The sequence below is a fragment of the Littorina saxatilis genome, linkage group LG12 (assembly GCF_037325665.1).
Source record: "Littorina saxatilis isolate snail1 linkage group LG12, US_GU_Lsax_2.0, whole genome shotgun sequence".
Classification (NCBI taxonomy): domain Eukaryota; kingdom Metazoa; phylum Mollusca; class Gastropoda; order Littorinimorpha; family Littorinidae; genus Littorina; species Littorina saxatilis.
The window spans coordinates 10183771-10205236 of record NC_090256.1 but is presented as its reverse complement, the minus strand read 5'-3'; the positions used below and the strand labels follow the sequence as shown (position 1 = coordinate 10205236).

Sequence of the window (21466 nt, the reverse complement as noted above, 5' to 3'; positions counted from 1 at the left end):
TCTGTGTAACTATAGTTGTTGTCCTATTGTTGTTCCTAACACTTAGTATTTGTACCTTACGCCTCGCAGCTTCCTCCCTGGCGTATCACCGGCACTAAATACCGAAATCTTTCCCCTCAGGTGACAACGCAAAACGTAGCGTGCGGCGTAGAGGGCACGTCCTGTTCACGCAAACTGGAGATCACCTACGCGGGCATCACACTGAAGCTGATCCGAGGTCTGGGCATACAGGTTGGGAACAAGACCTACCCAGATGACATCCACAAGAACCTGGGTGGCGTCATCAACATCTACCCGACGACTCTGTACACCGTTGTTGTCTTCGACGGCGTTACCGTCTACTGGAGTGGGGGTGAGTATGAGTGTGTTAGTTTGTGACAGGAGAGTTGTTTTTGCGTGAAATCCTGTACTACAATCTGAATCACGCCTTTTTTTTTAAGTCCTTCAACAAATCTGAGAATCTGCTAACCTCCACATGGAGGCTATTTTGAGAAAGCGGTAACATTTGCAGAGGTTGAGAGCAGAAGGTTAAAACAAATAAGGTCTGAAAAGAGAGGAGGTCTTTTCAGAGCTGTTTACTCTTACTATTTTGGAGTCATTTATTACTATTTTATAGGATTTTGGGGAGAAAATGCTCCATTTGAGTCCAGACTACGATTTTCAAATTAGCTTTGTTTTTCGTTAGGTTGGCGTTTGTAGCCACTGGTTTACTATTTTGGTCATCAGATTGTTATTTTTTGACTTGACCATTACTCTTGTTTTAGGGGGGTAAACAGGTCTGTCTTTTAGATGAAGGGTCTTTAAACAAAGATGCCTCCGTGTCACATATTCATTTTGCATTCGGTTTAGTCTCTGTCGCCATGTTGTGTTACACGATCGTTACTCCTGAGTAATGTTCGCGTCAAAGAGAAATGCTGGTGCCAACGTCGTGAAGAAGAACTCTTGGTTGTCCCCCTTGAAGCAGGACGGTGTGAGTGGAGGATGCGCGAGGGACTCATGTAAAGTCAAAGAACGTGTTCAGCTTACAACTTCGATTTCTTATGTACAAAAAAATCAATCGGATGTATGCGTTTAATTCAGTTGAACAGGCATCCATCCGCTCACGAGGTATATTTGTTACAGTTAATCTGTGAAACCAGGGAATACGTGTATTAACTAGGTAATACATGAATTAACTGACGGAAAAAAACAGTTAATTCTTGTATTACCAAAATAGTTTAGCTAATACACGTATTCCCTGGTTTCACAGATTAACTGTAACATATTCACTTATATGTTTCTTCATTCACCCAAAAAATCATGATCGAAGATAATACTTATGGTGAAAAGATATATATAAAAAAACGTATATGATAAGTATGTCATATTAATTCCACACCCTATCCATCTCTGTGGCTGCTCAGGACTGGTGGTGATGCTGCGTGTGACGAGCCAGTGGAGCAGCATGCTGCGAGGTCTGTGCGGGACTCACGACGGCAACTCCATGAACGACCTCATGATGCGGGACGGGAGCATCGCATCCTCTCCTAACGAGTTCGGCAACAGCTGGAAGGAGGCGGGACTCACTTGCAGCGATATCCCCGTCGTTGACATCGTCCCGGATCCCTGCACGGTAAACCCTGATATTAATTGGTTGAGGTCGACCTCGCAAAGTCGATTTCACCTAGCTTGTTGCAAGAAGCTTTCGCACTGTATTGTTGGTAAAAAGTCAACTTCGGGCTCAGTTTTAGAAGGCCTTAACGCCTTATCAGTGTAGTACTTGGTGGAGGTGAGGGAGGGGAGGGGAATGTTAAGTTGACGTAAGGAGGTGGTGTTGGGGGGAGTTTGGCAACAGTTGGTAGGAGGTGGTGTTGGGGGGACTTTGGCAACAGTTGGCAGGAGGTGGTGTTGGGGGGAGTTTGGCAACAGTTGGCAGGAGGTGGTGTTGGGGGAGTTTGGCAACAGTTGGCAGGAGGTGGTGTTGGGGGAGTTTGGCAACAGTTGGCAGGAGGTGGTGTTGGGGGGAGTTTGGCAACAGTTGGCAGGGGGTGGTGTTGGGGGAGTTTGGCAACAGTTGGCAGGAGGTGGTGTTGGGGGGAGTTTGGCAACAGTTGGCAGGAGGTGGTGTTGGGGGAGTTTGACAACAGTTGGCAGGAGGTGGTGTTGGGGGAGTTTGGCAACAGTTGGCAGGAGGTGGTGTTGGGGGGACTTTGGCAACAGTTGGCAGGAGGTGGTGTTGGGGGAGTTTGGCAACAGTTGGCAGGAGGTGGTGTTGGGGGGAGTTTGGCAACAGTTGGCAGGAGGTGGTGTTGGGGGAGTTTGGCAACAGTTGGCAGGAGGTGGTGTTGGGGGAGTTTGGCAACAGTTGGCAGGAGGTGGTGTTGGGGGAGTTTGGCAACAGTTGGCAGGAGGTGGTGTTGGGGGAGTTTGGCAACAGTTGGCAGGAGGTGGTCTTGGGGGGAGTTTGGCAACAGTTGATAGGAGGTGGTGTTGGGGGGAGTTTGGCAACAGTTGGCAGGAGGTGGTGTTGGGGGGACTTTGGCAACAGTTGGCAGGAGGTGGTGTTGGGGGGAGTTTGGCAACAGTTGGCAGGAGGTGGTGTTGGGGGAGTTTGGCAACAGTTGGCAGGAGGTGGTGTTGGGGGAGTTTGGCAACAGTTGATAGGAGGTGGTGTTGGGGGAGTTTGGCAACAGTTGGCAGGAGGTGGTGTTGGGGGGAGTTTGGCAACAGTTGGTAGGAGGTGTGACTCGTGTGCTATATCCGTGGTAGACATCGTGCCAGACCCCTGCACGGTAAAGTCTGATCACAATGTGTTGAGGTGTTTTAAAGCGTACTATATTGTTCACATTGGATTATACTGTGTTAACTGTGTGACACACTTCTGAAACAATCAAACTGTGTTGAAAACTGGTTACAGTATAAGCGTCTTCAAAAGTGAAACATTTCTATTCAGAATGAAATAACTTTCATATTAATTGTCGCACAAGAAAAACATACAGACCAACAAATGTTGTAGTCAAATGTTTTCATGAGTTTTATCCCGCGTTGCAGGTGGAGCCACAGCGCAAGCAGTGGTCGCTGAAGACTTGCGAAATGATCACCACTTCTGACGCATTCTCACGCTGCCGTGAAGCGCTTCCTGCATCCAATGTCCAGCGATTCTACGCAGACTGCGTCAAGGAGGGTTGCTCGTAAGCAGAACGTTTTGATTTTGGATGTGTTGTTTGTTGCACTGCTGCTCTTGTTGTTCTTATAATTATTTTGTCGTGGATGATATATGTTTTTGTTGTTGTTGTTGTTGTTGTTGTTGTTGTTGTTGTTGTTGTTGTTGTTGTTGTTGTCATGTGGATAACCTATCTTTGCATTTTATTTCACACCTTAATATTTCATATTTGATATTAGAAAATATCTGTTTAGAGCCTGTTTGGTTTAAACTGTTTTATTCAACGTTTGTGCATTATTTACAAAAAGACGCATATTGAGTAAACAACAACAAGCATAATGCTTATAGTGGTGTTTACAGTTTTCTAGAAAATTACATATAAATGGCGGCTGTTGTACAGTTTAAATGAAAAGCAAGCAAACATGAAAAGAAAATTGAATGAAAATTGTACATCAAAACAAAAATCCGTTTTAGAATACATATATAATAGAGCCTGTTTCGAAACATTCAAGGTAATTTTAAACACACCTACCTTTAACAAGGTGGGCATTCTTTTTACTATGTACTATCAAATGCCAGCGTTGCCTCATCTTCCTATCCAACTCTGTGTTCATAAGCGTAGCTTGTTGTACTCCATTTGTTTAATTGATTGTAAGCGGCATTGTTATTTGTATTAATATCAGAATACAAACTGTTTAAACCAACGCTGTACTTCCTCCACCTTTGCATTTCAACACAACATGTTTCGACCCTTTGTTATCAGAAAGACGAGAAGTTTTCTAAACCCTGCTTTTTTTGCCATTCTGCTGTTGGTGTATTGGTCAACTATTTCAGTTTTTTGACGCGATGTGTTATGTTGTATTGCTCACAGTTGCAACAGTGGCGGAGATTGTGAGTGCATGTGTGACGCCATCGCTTCATTTTCGTCACGCTGCAGTGAGATCGGTTACCCCGTGAGATGGCGTCATCAGAGACTGTGTCGTAAGTTAGCATGATACTTGGAAGTTGGGTGTCATTCTTCTTAAACGATTGTAACGGAAGAACTTTGATTTCAAACATACAGACAATATTCAGTTATCGTAGCCTGTATGTGGCAGTAAAATATGTCCTGAAACACACTCTGACAGTCACACGCACGCATGCAGGCGCTTACAAACATTCAAACACATACAAACACACACACAAACACACACACACACACACACACACACACACACACACACATACACACACACACACACAGAGTTTTCACGCATATTGAGTATAAACAAAATGTCTGCATTACTGAGACACTACTCATCAAACCTTGATTCTCTTCTTAAAGCAGAAGTATCACCATTCTTCATCGTACCGTGTTACAGCCATCCAGTGTGATTTTGGCAAGGAGTACCAAGCGTGCGGCAACCCACAGCAATCCTCGTGTGAGGAGCCCAACCCTTCTCCTACTAGCTCCGGCTCCAGCTCGGGCTCAGGCAACAGCACTGCCTGCATTGAAGGATGCTTCTGCCCCGAGGGATACGTCATGTATGGTGAGTTAATTGTACCTGTGCCTCCAGTAAGGCAGATAGCAGGGCTGGACCTAGTGTAGGAACAGGAGGGGCTTCGAAAATGAAGCAAGGGAACAGGGGCTGGCCAGGCGACGGGGCAAGATGCTGTTGAAATGTAGCATCTGAAAGGGTTACTTTAAGTCTCTCTTTGAGGAAAAAGGTAGACTTTGCCGGGGAAGAGCCAGGGAGAGGGGGTCCGATACCCAGGACTCCGCCCCCTGGATTGGGTGTTTTTTGTTGTAGGCATCTTTGCTATGAGCAGCTAGATTTGAGTGCTGCTTCTGTTCTGAGAGACGAGTCTTGTTTTCATGGTGAGTTGTATATGTGCCCCCGGTAAGGTCGAAAGGGGCTAGAGTGGCAATTCTGTAATGCACACATACCTGATACTTTTCATTAAGTTTCAACCTGCAGTCCAAAACTTGACTGTTGTGTTTGCAGGCGTTCGCTGTATTCCTGAAGAGAGATGCCCTTGCATTGACGACGGCTTTATCTATGAAGAAGGAACCACTATTATCAAAGACTGCATGAACTGGTAAGAGAAGATTGGTCTTGGTAAATACTATGATTCGTTGGTTGTTTTAGTGGCCTTACTAAATATATTCGTATAATTGTGACCCTCCACCACGAAATGAGTCGCATGTCACTTTTGCATGATTTTCATATGTTTACATTTTCCTAAAGTTTTATTTATGCTCTATCCGATGGTGAAAACCGTTTTAGAGTTTGAGTCATAAGCCTGTGACTAAGGACCCTTACACTGTTCCCAGACACTCCCCGGACTTATATTAAGCCTAGCGCAGAACCGCGCGAGGTGACATGCGACTCATTTTGTGGTGGAGGGTCACATATTCAACTTTGCCTAGCATTTCTCGTTTTAGTGTTTGTCTTGTGCTGTCCTACATTCAATTTGTCGTGTTTTTCCTTTCGTCACTCTCAGTCGCAAAGGAGACACAACGATTTGTGTAGGTTCTGTAGATTTATTAACAGCTGGAACAACGGTGACAATATCTCTCAGCACAGTGTAAGAAAGAACAAGTGCAAGACTGGTAAAGAACAACAATACGTGTGCGCAGCCCTACTTATATAGTTAATGGACATACGAGAATATTCGGGAAACATCGACACTAATCTGGTTAGATCTACACAGTTCCATCTGTTCGATGAGCGTCTACGCTTACGTCATGAGTGACTGCGCACTTAATCAAAGTAAGTTCTATAATGTTCTATATCCTTCCATTCGATTCCAGTGGTATCTAGCGATCTCCACAACACCTCCCCACCTAAACTGATGCTACTCCTCAAGCATCAACAGCAAAGTCTCTCTGTTGGTTTGCGTGTTCTCTTTGACCGTCTTGGATTGTCTGGTCCATACTCTGAAACGGATGGAGTACCTTTGGGTTTGGTCTGTCTCCGAGTTTGTGGCACAGTTTCCAAGATCTCCATGGGGTGATCTGTTACAAGTTCAGAAACAGTGTCCACTTCCTCACCAGGTTCATTGTCTTCCTCAGTGGTGTAGCGTGGCTGTAGCTGTTCCCAGTGTCGTCTCCATACTGGACCATGAGGAATGACCATGACGTTGAAGCAGCGAGTACCCAGAGACTTCTTGATGACTGCTGGTACCCATCGGGGTTGTTTGTCTCGGCGAGGTCCATGGTATAGAGCATACACAGGATCTCCGGCCTTGTACTGTCTGGTTACCTTGACGACAGCTTTCGAGTCTGGAGTCATCTGAGACTTGGATGCCTCCTTGGATTGCTTGCCCTGAGCGATGTGGGCTGGCGAGGACAGCAGAGTGTCGATCCTTGTCCGTAACTGCCTGGAATTCAAGAGTTCACTCGGAGAGAAACCACAGGATGTCGGTGTTCTCCGGTACTGCATCAAGAACTCTTGAAGAGCACGCTTCGGTGGCAAAGAAGATTTTCTCAGTGCTTGTTTGAATGTCTGCACCAAACGTTCAGCGGCTCCATTGGTAGCAGGATGATATGGTGCCCCTGTCAGGTGCGTGATCCCCCGTTCCTTGCACCAGCTCTGAAATTCTTCAGAAGTGAAGGTCGGCGCGTTGTCAGTGACAAGTGTGTGAGGCAATCCAAAATGAGCAAAATCTTCTTCCAGCAGGTCTAGAGTGGCTCTAGAGGACGTGGATGACGTAGGATGAATGCATGGATACTTGGAGTAAGCATCCGTGATCACCAGCCAGTCTCTACCCATGAAGTTGATTGCATGGTCCAGGTGTAAGCGGCTCCACGGCTTTTCTGGTAGCATCCATGGGTGAACTGGAGGCTTGGATGGCTTGTTCTGATGTTCACCACACGAGTCACATCGTCGAGTAGCCATCTCAATAGCAGCATCGATACCGGGCCAGTAAACAGCAGTTCTTGCCAACTGTTTCATGCGTTCCATGCCGAAGTGTCCGAGATGCAGCAGATCAAGGATCTTGGACTGCAGGCTCTGTGGAATCACCACTCTCGATCCATGGACGAGGCATCCGTGGCAGATACTGAGAGAGTCCGACAACTTCCGGAACTTGTTGACATCTTCATTGATCTCAGCGTTCTTTGGTGGCCAGCCTTCACGGACGTAGCGCATCACCGTAGATATCACTGGATCTTTTCCTGACTCTTGACGGAGGATATTGGCATCCACAGGCTGGACTTGAAGACTGAGAACCTTGATGGCACACACCATGTCCATGTCTTCACCACTTTCCTCCCTGTCGAAGTCGATGTCATCTCCGTATGGCAAGCGACTAAGGGCATCTGCATTGCCATGATCCGCTGTTTTCCGGTACTCGATGGTGTAGTTAAACTGGTTCAGCCACAGGGCCCACCGAGCTAGTCTGTTAGCTGCGAGCAGTGGAGTCCCTTTCTTCGGTCCGAACAGTGATGTCAGCGGCTTATGATCTGTCACCAGTATGAACTGACGTCCGTAGAGATACTGGTAGAACTTCCGCAAGCCAAAGATGATGGCCAGGGCTTCCTTGTGGATTTGGCTGTAGTTCCTTTCTGCAGCCGTGAGAGTCTTGGACACGTTGGCGATTGGGCGCTCGCTTCCATCTGGATAGCGATGAAATAGGACTGCTCCAATTCCAACGTTGGACGCGTCACAAGCTAGTCCCAAAGTCTTGTTTGGATCGAAGTGTACCAGAACTTGATCCGAGGAAAGCACATCTTTCAACTGTTCAAATGCTGCCTGTTCCTCATCTCCCCACTTCCAGGGGTTCGCCTTCTTCGTCAGGCGGTAGAGCGGCTCTGCCATGCTGGCCAGGTTAGGGATGAACTTCCCGTAAAACTGAACTGAGCCCAAGAAAGACTTCAAGCTTGAGACGTCCGTAGGGGCTGGCATTTTCAAAACTGCCTCGACCTTCGATCCTTTGGAGATCCCTTCGGCCGATAAGGTATGTCCAAGGTATTCCACACTGGCTTGTGCGAACTCGCACTTTTCACGACGACATCTGAGTCCTTTGTCGTTCAGACGAGTGAGCAAACGTTCCAGATTGCTCAGGTGGTCGTTGGCGTCCTTCCCGCTGACGAGTATATCATCTTGGAAGACGGCAACACCAGGTAGATCACAGGTCAGGTTTTCCATGATCTCTTGAAAGTAACCAGGTGCTGACTTTATCCCGAAAGGAAGTCGTTGCTGCAGGAGTACCCCACGGTGAGTGCTGAGGGCTAGCCTGCGTTGACTCTCTGGTGCCAGCTTGATCTGGTTGTAGGCATCAGCAAGATCGATCTTGGTGTATCCGAATCCACCTCCTAGCTTCTGCATCAGTTCCTCTGGGAGTGGCAATGGATGACGGTGATCTTCAAGCTGATCATTGATGCCCACTGAGTAGTCACCACAGATCCGTAGCTTGGGCTTCAGGGTGCCCGAGGTTTGTGCCTTACGAATTGGTACCACTGGCGTTCCGTATTCATTGAACTGGACTGGCTTCCAGACTCCTTTGGCGATGCCTTCTTCGTAGCCTTTGGCGAGGTCATCACGAAGAGCGAAAGGTACCGGACGTGCCTTGTGAAAAACCGGCTTCGCATCAGACTTGAACTTCACGTCCAGTTCGAAGTCCTTGAGACATCCCAATTCTTGTTTGAAGAGATTTGGGAATTTATCAGACAGTCTGTGACAATCTCGTTGCAGGGCAGCATAAGGCGCGTTGGAGGTCGCTGGATGCGTAGGTTTTGCACCCTCACTCTTAGCGTGACTCTCTATGCTCCTCAGTCCTAGAGCATTGTCCACAGAAATTCCCAGAGTCTGGATTGCGTTGCGTCCTAGCAGATTCAGATGAGGGATCTTGGTGACGATGTACGGAATTGAGCTTTGCTTACCAGTCACTGGATCCTTGGTTTGGCCCATGAAAGTTCCCAGCACGGGCAGGTCGTGCTTGCTGGCAGACTCGTAACGATGTGTGACGTCATCCAGCTTCGGTTTTCCTAGTTGTCTCCAGACCGGAAGAGAAACAAAATTTCCCGTAGTTGCGGTGTCCAGTTCCATGGTGAACTGTCGGTCCTGGATTGTTATGGGTACATCCAACCTAGGAGTATCTTGGGGAACTTCACCGAGGATCGCGTTGACAAGCTCTGCTTTCGTGACTCTCTTCACGGAAGCTTGGGAATGTCGTTCCCGATTCTGATGTTGCTTTTTTCTACAGACAGCTTCCAAATGTCCTGTGACGTCACAGTATCGGCATTTGGCGTCTTTGTAGGGGCAGTCTGTTGCTTTGTGGGCCTTTCCACATCGGTAGCACTTCCTGTCTGTGGAATTAGACTGCTTGTGGTTCTTTCGTGGACCCGTAGTCTTGTTCTGGTGGACCTTGTTGACTGGCATGGTCTTGGAACCGTAGACAGTTTCCTTGGCAACCTTCGCTGCGTCTTCAGTCTCAATCGCGACTTGGACAGCACGTGCGAAATCCAGCTCTGTGTCCTTGATCTTGAATAGAGCCTTTAAGACAGCCTCATTGTTGACAGAACATATGAATCTCTGTCTCAGAGCTTCGTCTTGTGGGTTTTTGATCGAAGGAAAGTCACAGGTAGCGGCGTCTTGGCGTATGCGCGCTGCTAACTCCTGGAGAGTTTCGCCTGGCTTCCGTTTCATGTCACTCCAGAACTTGAAACGTTCTCGCACTATGAAGAGTTTCGGGTCGAACTGTTCTTTCATGAATTTGACAATTTCGTCCATTGTCAAACTGTTGATGTCCTTGGGCGGATTTTGCTGAGTAGCCAGATTTGCCAGTTGTTTGTAGACCGTAGCAGTCTGATTCGTCAAGAAAACTTGAGCCTTGCGCTGCTCCGGCACGGAGTTGGCGACCACAAACGTGCAAAATCTTGACCAGTAGTCAGGCCACAGTTCCGATGTTGCATCAAACGCAACAAAAGATGGGATTGCAGCTGCCTGTGTAGTAATGGGAAAACGTAGATTCGAAGCACTCGGATCGTCGTAGCTTTCCTCCCTGGCAGAAGCTGCGGCACCACTGAACACTTTCATCATCATCTCCATCTGGTGCATTTGTTGCTCCATATTTTCCTTGTGCTGGCGTTGCTGTTGCTCCAACTGCTCCCTTAGAAGCGTTATCAGCTGCTCTGTTTCCGTCATTTTGCAGTAATAAGTCACTCCGAATAGACAAGGGAAGTAACTGTCGGCGACGCCAGTTGTCGTGTTTTTCCTTTCGTCACTCTCAGTCGCAAAGGAGACACAACGATTTGTGTAGGTTCTGTAGATTTATTAACAGCTGGAACAACGGTGACAATATCTCTCAGCACAGTGTAAGAAAGAACAAGTGCAAGACTGGTAAAGAACAACAATACGTGTGCGCAGCCCTACTTATATAGTTAATGGACATACGAGAATATTCGGGAAACATCGACACTAATCTGGTTAGATCTACACAGTTCCATCTGTTCGATGAGCGTCTACGCTTACGTCATGAGTGACTGCGCACTTAATCAAAGTAAGTTCTATAATGTTCTATATCCTTCCATTCGATTCCAGTGGTATCTAGCGATCTCCACAACACAATTGATCTGTTTTTTTCATTATTTTAGTACCATAACTTCACGTTTGGGAGTAAAATAAATATGTCACTCGGTTTAGCACTTGATTGGTATCACTGCTGAACCCTGTTGAATCTTGTTGATCACCTTTTGAGTTAATTAAGCTTGATTGCCTGCAGTTTGGTCAGCACTGGTCGTAAGCACTATCCGTTTAAAGTCCTTTAAGCTATATTTATTTCATATTTCATATGTTTATGCGTTTCATGTTTTTCATCTGAAGCACGTGCAAGAACCGAGAACTTGAGTGCACCGGGACGAACTGCACGGTGTGCACGGCAGAACAGTTCCTGTGTGAAACCACCCGGCTCTGTATCCACGTCGACTACCTGTGTAACAACATCATTGACTGTCCGGGCGCCTCAGATGAGGCCAACTGTACTGGTAAGTACTGATAATTCAAACACATGCTGTACACGTTTCTTTTTAATCGTTCCTTTTCTTAGTATATGCGTGTCTGAAAGTCAACATCACTGGCTGTTCGGGTTCATATGGTTAGGTTCAGTTTCAGGAAAACTAAGTGCATTTCGTGCCTTTTTGTTTTGATAAGAACCTGTATATGTACTGAATATCTCGTTCTGTTATTGGTTTAGATCTGATGACCTTAAAACTAAACCCTGTTGAACCCCGTAGGAACTCGATGGTTACATTTCTGTCAAGATGTTGTAAGCTGAATGTTGATTGTACCAAGCAATAATGCTGGATTTCCCAGTTAATCGTAGTTTCATCTCGCATGTTCTCCTGGCATTGCTACTCCCACTGCACCCATACTTCTCCTTCGTACCACCAAATACCTTATACACATTTGCAAATTTCAATAGAGACCGCAGAACATTAGTAGTAGGCTACATTGTAGTGATCGATGGCCATTGACTGTATAACATATGTGATGATTTCACTTGACATTCTGTTTCTCAAATTCTGTGTTATTATTGTTTCCTTGCTTCCCACAGAAAAGAACTGTACAGAGGTGCAGTTTAAATGCAGCTCAAACTCCCCCAGCTGTATCCCTGACTACCAGGTGTGTGACGGCATTCCCCAGTGTTACGAGGGCGAGGACGAGAGCGAAGCATTGTGCCGTGAGTATTGATGTGAACAAAGTTTTCTTATTGATTTTGGTGACGTATCTCAGACACAAAGGGATGTAAGCGCTCTAAATGCATACGACATGTGCAACAAATCAATCAAATCAAATCAAATTTTATTTTACGAGGGTTGTGGCATAAGCAATACAAACGAGCTTGTTTTTAACCAGCCCTCGCCCAGAGAGGGACTATTCTAATCTTAAATACATATATATACAAACGTAAAACAATTACAAAAGATAAGCATGACAGTAAAAAAATTTTTTTTAAAAAAAGGCAGAAAAACTATTCACAGGACTATATACACGTTGTAGGCTATACATACATTCTTGCGTTATGAAACATTGATGCTTTATGGACAGCTATGATCAATATGAAAATAATCAGAACGAAGTCTTCCATCACTGTGACTTTTCGTAATTTGACATTAAATGTAATGAGAGGTGTTTTTTGAAAGTATTGAGACTTGTTGGGACTCGAACTGATTCCGGGAGAGAATTCCACAAAACGCTGCCAGAATAAGCTAAACTTGATTTAAAGAGATCTATCCGCGGAATGGGGACGTTGAATTTTCGGCTTGGTTTGGCTTTAAATTTTGTAATGAAAGCACGTGGTGCGTGGCCAGAAAGGATTTTGTGAAGGAGCACGCCTTTATTTGAGAGTTAGTGGGAGTTATGCGGAACCAGCGCCTGGTACCTGAGACAAGAACAAGACTTGAAATGAACAAGCGACTTTCATCCTTTTTTGGTAACGTAGACTGTTTTAAGTTATTTTGAAAAAAAACATAGTATGTTAAAGGCCCACTCCGCCTCCCGTAAACCATCAATTTCTGGCCACAGACCCTGTCAGGCTTTTAAACACAGTACAAACACCCTTTCGTTTAAACAATTACCGCTAGAGAATACCCTAGGTGCCCTCCACAAAGAGCGAGCATTTTTCAAAGAATTTATTTTTGCGTGGACACACGGACTTTTGGCCACCGAAATCGAAAGCCTCGTTATGGCGCTAGACCTAACTTTTAAAATCTAAATAATAAATTGACAGCTTGTTACACAAACATGGTTAAACACAAAATAATTATTTTATCATCAAAACAAATTCAGTACAGTTCGAAGTTTTAAAAGTTTGAAAGTAGGGAGCCCGGACGTGTGTCAAGCAAACTAGGTGAATGAGTCGACTAGTGCATGTAACTTGCGCAGCTCTTTTGAATTGATGACGGGGAAGTGGGCAACCAAAAACGATACAACTTTGGCTTTTTTTAAATGCTGGTCGACTGAGATTTCACCCGTTTGTTTGTTTTTGTGTCTGTGCAGATTGAGTATTGCACGCATACACACGTACTTCTGCCACAGGGATAATATTACATCAAGTGAGCTGCATGTTACCATTGCCACAGGGATAATATTACATCAAGTGAGCTGCATGTTACCATTGCCAAGCAGACGAATTTTCTTCTTTTGAGTTTGGAATTGTTCTTCAGGCCCAAAATTCAACCTCTGTACTTTATATGGTCATGCCATTATTGAACACAAAGTCCCGGTACATGTATATCTAAACCAACAGACTGGCAAAGAATTGACCAATTTATTTTGATAAATTGGGTAAGTTGTTGTCTTATTCATTTTTCATTCGTATCTTCTAATTTTTTTTGCCAGATGCGAACTGTACTGCAGACGAGTTCCAGTGCCAGGAAGGCCCGTGCATTGACCGGGAGTACGTATGTGATGGCTACTTTGACTGTTTGAATGGAAGTGACGAAATAGGCTGTGAGGAGTGTCCCAAGGAATTCACCTTTTGCAATCAGTCGCTGTGTCTCCCCAAGAACGCCACGTGCGATGGTCACATGGATTGTCCTGATGGGACCGATGAAATCGGATGCGGTGAGTATATTTGTTTTTATTGTTCGTATACCAACGCAACAGCAATGGATCTTTCTGTACAAGATTAATATTAAGCTGAGTTGAGTTGAGCATTAGTTCACAGTCGTCGGTTTCTGTTGAAGAAAAACTCAAGAACGTTCAGTTATTTGAACATTTAATTATCCGTACACAAAACGAACTGATACATGTGTTGCCTCAACTCGACCCTCAATTAATGTGTTGATTCAGGAAGTAAGACAACTAAAACATCAATTGATTCATGATTGTGAATTTGGGAACGTTAACAGTCTTCCAGTTTCGGTCACTAATCAGAGAGAGAGAGAGAGAGAGAGAGAGAGAGAGAGAGAGAGAGAGAGAGAGAGAGAGAGAGAGAGAGAGAGAGAGAGAGAGAGAGAGAGAGAGAGAGAGAGAGAATTATGTATGTGCGTGTGTGTTTATGTGTTTGTTTCGTGGTTGGTTGGTGTTTAGACTTGCTGGTAATCTGGTATATGTTTCTCTCTTTCAGGAACTCCAACAGTGACCCGTAAGTACTTGTTATTTGGAGAACTTGAATTTAGCATCGAATATACTGGCTCTTTTTGCCATCCGTGTCTTGATTTTATTCATATTTTTATAGGGATTTTGAGATGGGCAAGATATTACAACTATTTAACTCGGCGCTTAAAAATACCAGGCAGATGTAGCATACTAATACTAATACTAGAGGTAGCATCTTTCTGGCAAATCCCATCATTGTCACTATCGCAGATAAGGCCAGGCTTTGGCACGAAACAAGCTCATCCACCAACTTGGGCAAAGGCCAAGCATCTATAGCCAGCTGCTTTATGTACAAAATGGTATTTGTTTTTTGCGGAACTGAATTACAGATTGATAATAATTTTAGGCAAATACTTCAGCACAATAAAACAAGTCGCGTAAGGCGAAATTACTACATTTAGTCAAGCTGTGGAACTCACAGAATGAAACTGAACACACTGCATTTTTTCACAATGACCGAAGTCCGCCGCTCGTGCAAAACGCAGTGAAACTGACGTGCCTGTTTAGCGCGGTAGTGGTTTCGCTGTGCTGCATAGCACGCTTTTCTGTACCTCTCTTCGTTTTAACTTTCTGAGCGTGTTGTTAATCCAAACATATCATATCTATATGTTTTTGGAATCAGGAACCGACAAGGAATAAGATGAAAATGGTTTTAAATCGATTTCGGAAATTTTATTTTGATCATAATTTTTATATTTTTAATTTTCAGAGCTTGTTTTTAATCCGAATAAAACATATTTATATATTTTTGGAATCAGAAAATGATGAAGAATAAGATTAACGTAATTTTGGATCGTTTTATAAAAAAAATGTAAATTTTAATGACCAAATTCATTAATTAATTGTTAAGCCACCAAGCTGAAATGCAATACCAAAGTTCGGCCTTCGTCGAAGATTGCTTTACAAAAATTTCAATCAATTTGATTGAAAAATGAGGGTGTGACAGTGCCGCCTCAACTTTTACAAAAAGCCGGATATGACGTCATCAAAGACATTTATAAAAATTAATGAAAAAAATGTCTGGGTATATTATACCCAGGAACTCTCATGTCAAATTTCATAAAGATCGGTCCAGTAGTTTACTCTGAATCGCTCTACACACACACACAGACACACTTACACACACACACACATACACCATGACCCTCGTCTCGATTCCCCCTCTATGTTAAAATATTTAGTCAAAACTTGACTAAATGTAAAAATCACTGTGCACATGAAGCAGCCGGCCTGTTGATTGTTGGTATGTGTCCAAGTTGACGGATGCTCCAGAATCAAAAAACAAGAAAGGTAGGTTGTTGGTTGTTGTAGGTTGTTGGTTGTTGTTGGTTGTTGGTTGTTGTAGGTTGTTGGTTGTTGTAGGTTGTTGGTTGTTGTTGGTTGTTGTAGGTTGTTGGTTGTTGGTTGTTGTTGGTTGTTGTAGGTTGTTGGTTGTTGTAGGTTGTTGGTTGTTGTTGGTTGTTGGTTGTTGTAGGTTGTTGGTTGTTGTAGGTTGTTGGTTGTTGTAGGTTGTTGGTTGTTGTTGGTTGTTGTAGGTTGTTGGTTGTTGTTGGTTGTTGTAGGTTGTTGGTTGTTGGTTGTTGTAGGTTGTTGTAGGTTGTTGGTTGTTGGTTGTTGTTGTAGGTTGTTGGTTGTTGTTGGTTGTTGTAGGTTGTTGGTTGTTGTTGGTTGTTGTAGGTTGTTGGTTGTTGTAGGTTGTTGGTTGTTGTTGGTTGTTGGTTGGTTGTTGGTTGTTGTTAGTTGTTGGTTGTTGTTGGTCGTTGGTTGTTGTTGGTTGTTGTTGGTTGTTGTTGGTTGTTGTAGGTTGTTGCTTGTTGTTGGTTGTTGTAGGTTGTTGGTTGTTGTTGGTTGTTGTAGGTTGTTGGTTGTTGTTGGTTGTTGCTTGTTGTTGGTTGTTGTAGGTTGTTGGTTGTTGTAGGTTGTTGGTTGTTGTTGGTTGTTGGTTGTTGTTGGTTGTTGTAGGTTGTTGGTTGTTGTTGGTTGTTGGTTGTTGTTGGTTGTTGTTGGTTGTTGTAGGTTGTTGGTTGTTGTAGGTTGTTGGTTGTTGTTGGTTGTAGGTTGTTGGTTGTTGTAGGTTGTTGGTTGTTGTTGGTTGTTGGTTGTTGTAGGTTGTTGGTTGTTGTAGGTTGTTGGTTGTTGTAGGTTGTTGGTTGTTGTAGGTTGTTGGTTGTTGTAGGTTGTTGGTTGTTGTTGGTTGTTGTTGGTTGTTGTAGGTTGTTGGTTGTTGTAGGTTGTTGGTTGTTGTAGGTTGTTGGTTGTTGTTGGATGTTGTAGGTTGTTGGTTGTTGTTGGTTGTTGTAGGTTGTTGGTTGTTGTAGGTTGTTGGTTGTTGTTGGTTGTTGTAGGTTGTTGGTTGTTGTTGGTTGTTGTAGGTTGTTGGTTGTTGTTGGTTGTTGTAGGTTGTTGGTTGTTGTAGGTTGTTCCAACAACCTACCTTTCTTGGTTTTTTATTAGGAAGAATGTGTTACAGACCTGCGCAGCTGCAAACTTTCGCACATGTCTAGCCTATATATACGTTCCAAGTCACAATTAAGATGTTTATTTTTTTTTTTTTTATAAATGTCTTTCCCGTTATTAATTTAAATTTCAAAAATCGTTCATTTCTAAAGCTGCGGTGTAAAACTAACATAGCTCTTCAAAGTTTGGATCTTCTGAAACGTTTAGCATAAATATACAGCCGCTCAAGAAATGCTTTTGATATGCACATCTCCGCACGCGATGTTTATGATGCCTTTTGATGACTTTTCGGCTGTTACAGCGACACCAGAAACAACCACAACGACATTTACCCCGACGACATCAACACCGGCCACAACCGTCACCTCCACACCTTTCACGACGACGACACCCCTTTCGTCAACATCGACAACAACAGGCGAGACATCTCCGCCCACGCATTACTCTATTTCAGAGTCACCCACATCTTCCCCACCTGTAACCGTATCGCCAAGCACTCCTTTCACTACCACGCTGACCACTACACCGGTGACCACGACTACACCGTCGACCACGACTACACCACCAACAACAACAACAGCAACCGTTACCACAACAGGGACGACGTCGGGACCCACATACTCGACGTCACCCTATCGCGTACGTTCTGAAAGCACCACGGTGGGTACACGGCCACCATCCTCCACAGGAGTGTTTTCAACGAGCACAACACCAACAACGACAACAACTCCACCGACTACGACTCCTACAACATCTGAAACCACCACAGTGCCGTCCTCGTCAGGAACACCAATATCTTCTTCAACAACCTACATTTATTCTGAAACTACTACTCCATCTCCCCCTCCCTCTGAATCTCCATCTTCTACAGTTTTTACCCAACCACCATCCTCTACAGGAGTTGTTTCAACAAGCACCACTCCATCAACAACAACCACACCACCAACCACATCACCACCATCAACTGAGAGTACCACAGTATTGTCATCAAGCCCTTTTCCCTCTTCTACCGAAGAACAAACCAGCATGACACAACCACCGTCTACTACACAGATCTACACATCCACAGAGACGCCAACCACGACTACATCCCCTCCAACTGAAACCTCCACAAGACCACCAAGTTCTCCTTCAACCACATACATTTACTCTGAAACCACAACCCAACCTCCATCCCCTTCTCAGTCTCCATCTACTACGGTATTTTCTCAACCACCGTCTACTACAAAGATCATCACGGAGATAGAAACATCATCAACACAGACGCCAACTACGACAACATCCCCACCAACTGAAACCTCCACTGAGACTACATCAACAGGTACAGCAACGGTGTCATATCCGAGTACAACGCTGATTCCATCATCACCTGAAAATGAAGGGGAGTCGACATCACCGCCGACGAACACAGATATCTTCACTGAAGGATGGCCATCCTCATCATCAGCGACACACTTAAGCCAGTCACCGTCATCTACAGTTGTGACTAAAACGGCACCAACTGTTACACCCACACCTTATGCAACAACACCATCACAGTCAGTATCTACACTTACCCACGAAACATCTTCAAGGCAGCCTTCATCCACATCGACACCATCTACAACAACAACGCCGCCAACGACAACATCTCTTTCTCCATCAACTACAACACCGTGGGAATCCTCGACTTCACAGCCATCTTCGGTGACGCCAGCGTCTGAAACAACACCGTCACAACCATCAAAAGGTACGCCAAGAACGTCTGAAACAACACCATCACAACCGTCAAGTGGTACACCAAGAACGTCTGAAACAACACATTCACAGTCACCATCAACCACATCCACATCCACACCAACAACAACGACGACACCTCCTACAACAACTCCCTTTCCTACAACTTCACCAACGTCTGAAACGACACCATCACAGCCATCAAGGGGTACGCCAAGAACCTACGAGCCACCATCAACTACATCGACACCAACAACAACGACGACACCTCCTACTACAACACCTGTGTCTGGAACTCCACAAACGTCCGAAACAACACCATCAAAGCCACCAACCCCCTCATCACCCACTTCAACGCCATGGGAATCAACGCCTTCACAGCCACCAACCCCTTCATCGCCCACTATAACGCCATGGGAATCAACGCCTTCACAGCCACCAACCCCCTCATCGCCCACTATAACGCCATGGGAATCAACGCCTTCACAGCCACCAACCCCCTCATCGCCCACAATAACGCCAGGGGAATCAACGCCTTCACAGCCACCAACCCCCTCATCACCCACTACATCGACACCAACAACAACGACGACACCTTCTACTACAACCCATGTGTCTGGAACTCCACAAACGTCAGAAACAACACCATCACAGCCACCAACCTCCTCATCACCCACTTCAACGCCATGGGAATCAACGCCTTCACAGCCACCAACCCCCTCATCGCCCACTACATCGACACCAACAACAACGACGACACCTCCTACTACTACACCTGTATCTACAATTTCACCACCACCAACGTCTGAAACGACACCATCACAGCCATCAAAGGGTACGCCAAGAACCTACGAGCCACCATCAACTACATCGACACCAACAACAACGACGACACCTCCTACTACTACACTTGTGTCTGGAACTCCACAAACGTCCGAAACAACACCATCAAAGCCACAAACCCCCTCATCACCCACTTCAACGCCAGAAGAATCAACGCCTTCACAGCCACCAACCCCTTCATCACCCACTACAACGCCATGGGAATCAACGCCTTCACAGCCACCAACCCCCTCATCACCCACTTCAACGCCATGGGAATCAACGCCTTCACAGCCGCCAACCCTCTCATCACCCACTACGACGCCATGGGAATCAACGCCTTCACAGCCACCAACTCCCTCATCACACACTACATCGACACCAACAACAACGACGACACCTCCTACAACAACACCTGTGTCTGGAACTCCACAAACGTCCGAAACAACAACATCACAGCCACCAACCTCCTCATCACCCACTTCAACGCCATGGGAATCAACGCCTTCACAGCCGCCAACCCCCTCATCACCCAATACAACGCCAGGGGAATCAACGCCTTCCCAGCCACCAACCGCCTCATCACCCACTACATCGACACCAACAACAACGACGACACCTCCTACTACAACACCTGTGTCTGGAACTCCACAAACGTCCGAAACAACACCATCACAGCCACCAACCTCCTCATCACCCACTTCAACGCCATGGGAATCAACGCCTTCACAGCCGCCAACCCCCTCATCACCCACTACGACGCCATGGGAATCAACGCCTTCACAGCCACCAACTCCCTCATCACACACTACATCGACACCAACAACAACGACGACACCTCCTACTACTACACCTGTATCTACAACTTCACCACCACCAACGTCTGAAACGATACCATCACAGCCATCAAGGGGTACGCCAAGAACCTACGAGCCACCATCAACTACATCAACACCAACAACAACGACTACACCTCCTACTACAACACCTGTGTCTGGAACTCCATCACAACCGCCAACTGCCACACCATCCAACACACCTCCATCACAACCACCAACTGCCACACCATCCAACACACCTCCATCACAACCACCAACTGTGACACTGTCCAAAACACCTCCATCACAACCACCAACTGCCACACCATCCAACACACCTCCATCACAACCACCAACTGTGACACAGTCCAACACACCTCCATCACAACCACCAACTGCCACACCGTCCAACACACCTCCCTCACAACCACCAACTGCCACACCATCCAACACACCTCCATCACAACCACCAACTGTGACACAGTCCAACACACCTCCATCACAACCACCAACTGCCACACCATCCAACACACCTCCATCACAACCACCAACTGCCACACCAACCAACACACCTCCATCACAACCATCAACTGCCACACCATCCTACACACCTCCATCACAACCACCAACTGCCACACCATCCAACACACCTCCATCACAACCACCAACTGCCACACCATCCAACACACCTCCATCACAACCATCAACTGCCACACCATCCAACACACCTCCATCACAACCACCAACTGTGACACTGTCCAACACACCTCCATCACAACCACCAACTGCCACACCATCCAACACACCTCCATCACAACCACCAACTGCCACACCATCCAACACACCTCCATCACAACCACCAACTGCCACACCATCCAACACACCTCCATCACAACCATCAACTGCCACACCATCCAACACACCTCCATCACAACCACCAACTGTGACACTGTCCAACACACCTCCATCACAACCACCAACTGCCACACCATCCAACACACCTCCATCACAACCACCAACTGCCACACCATCCAACACACCTCCATCACAACCACCAACTGCCACACCATCCAACACACCTCCATCACAACCACCAACTGCCACACCATCCAACACACCTCCATCACAACCACCAACTGCCACACCATCCAACACACCTCCATCACAACCACCAACTGCCACACCATCCAATACACCTCCATCACAACCACCAACTGTGACACTGTCCAACACACCTCCCTCACAACCACCAACTGCCACACCATCCAACACACCTCCATCACAACCACCAACTGTGACACTGTCCAACACACCTCCCTCACAACCATCAACTGCCACACCATCCTACACACCTCCATCACAACCACCAACTGCCACACCATCCAACACACCTCCATCACAACCACCAACTGCCACACCATCCA

At 45.8% G+C, this 21466-nt stretch overlaps 1 protein-coding gene across 1 annotated transcript in view; it reads left to right on the top strand.

Annotated features, from left to right (window-relative positions):
* Positions 1–21466, top strand: part of LOC138982535 (mucin-19-like) — a 102794-nt gene that overhangs the window by 43315 nt on the left and 38013 nt on the right. The window contains exons 23-33 of the mRNA XM_070355839.1: positions 121–352; positions 1404–1612; positions 3031–3170; positions 4014–4123; positions 4504–4671; positions 5128–5221; positions 10951–11111; positions 11681–11806; positions 13468–13692; positions 14198–14215; positions 16988–21077. Of these exons, the coding sequence (XP_070211940.1) occupies positions 121–352; positions 1404–1612; positions 3031–3170; positions 4014–4123; positions 4504–4671; positions 5128–5221; positions 10951–11111; positions 11681–11806; positions 13468–13692; positions 14198–14215; positions 16988–21077 (5573 nt within the window). The remainder of the gene's footprint in view (positions 1–120; positions 353–1403; positions 1613–3030; positions 3171–4013; positions 4124–4503; positions 4672–5127; positions 5222–10950; positions 11112–11680; positions 11807–13467; positions 13693–14197; positions 14216–16987; positions 21078–21466) is intronic.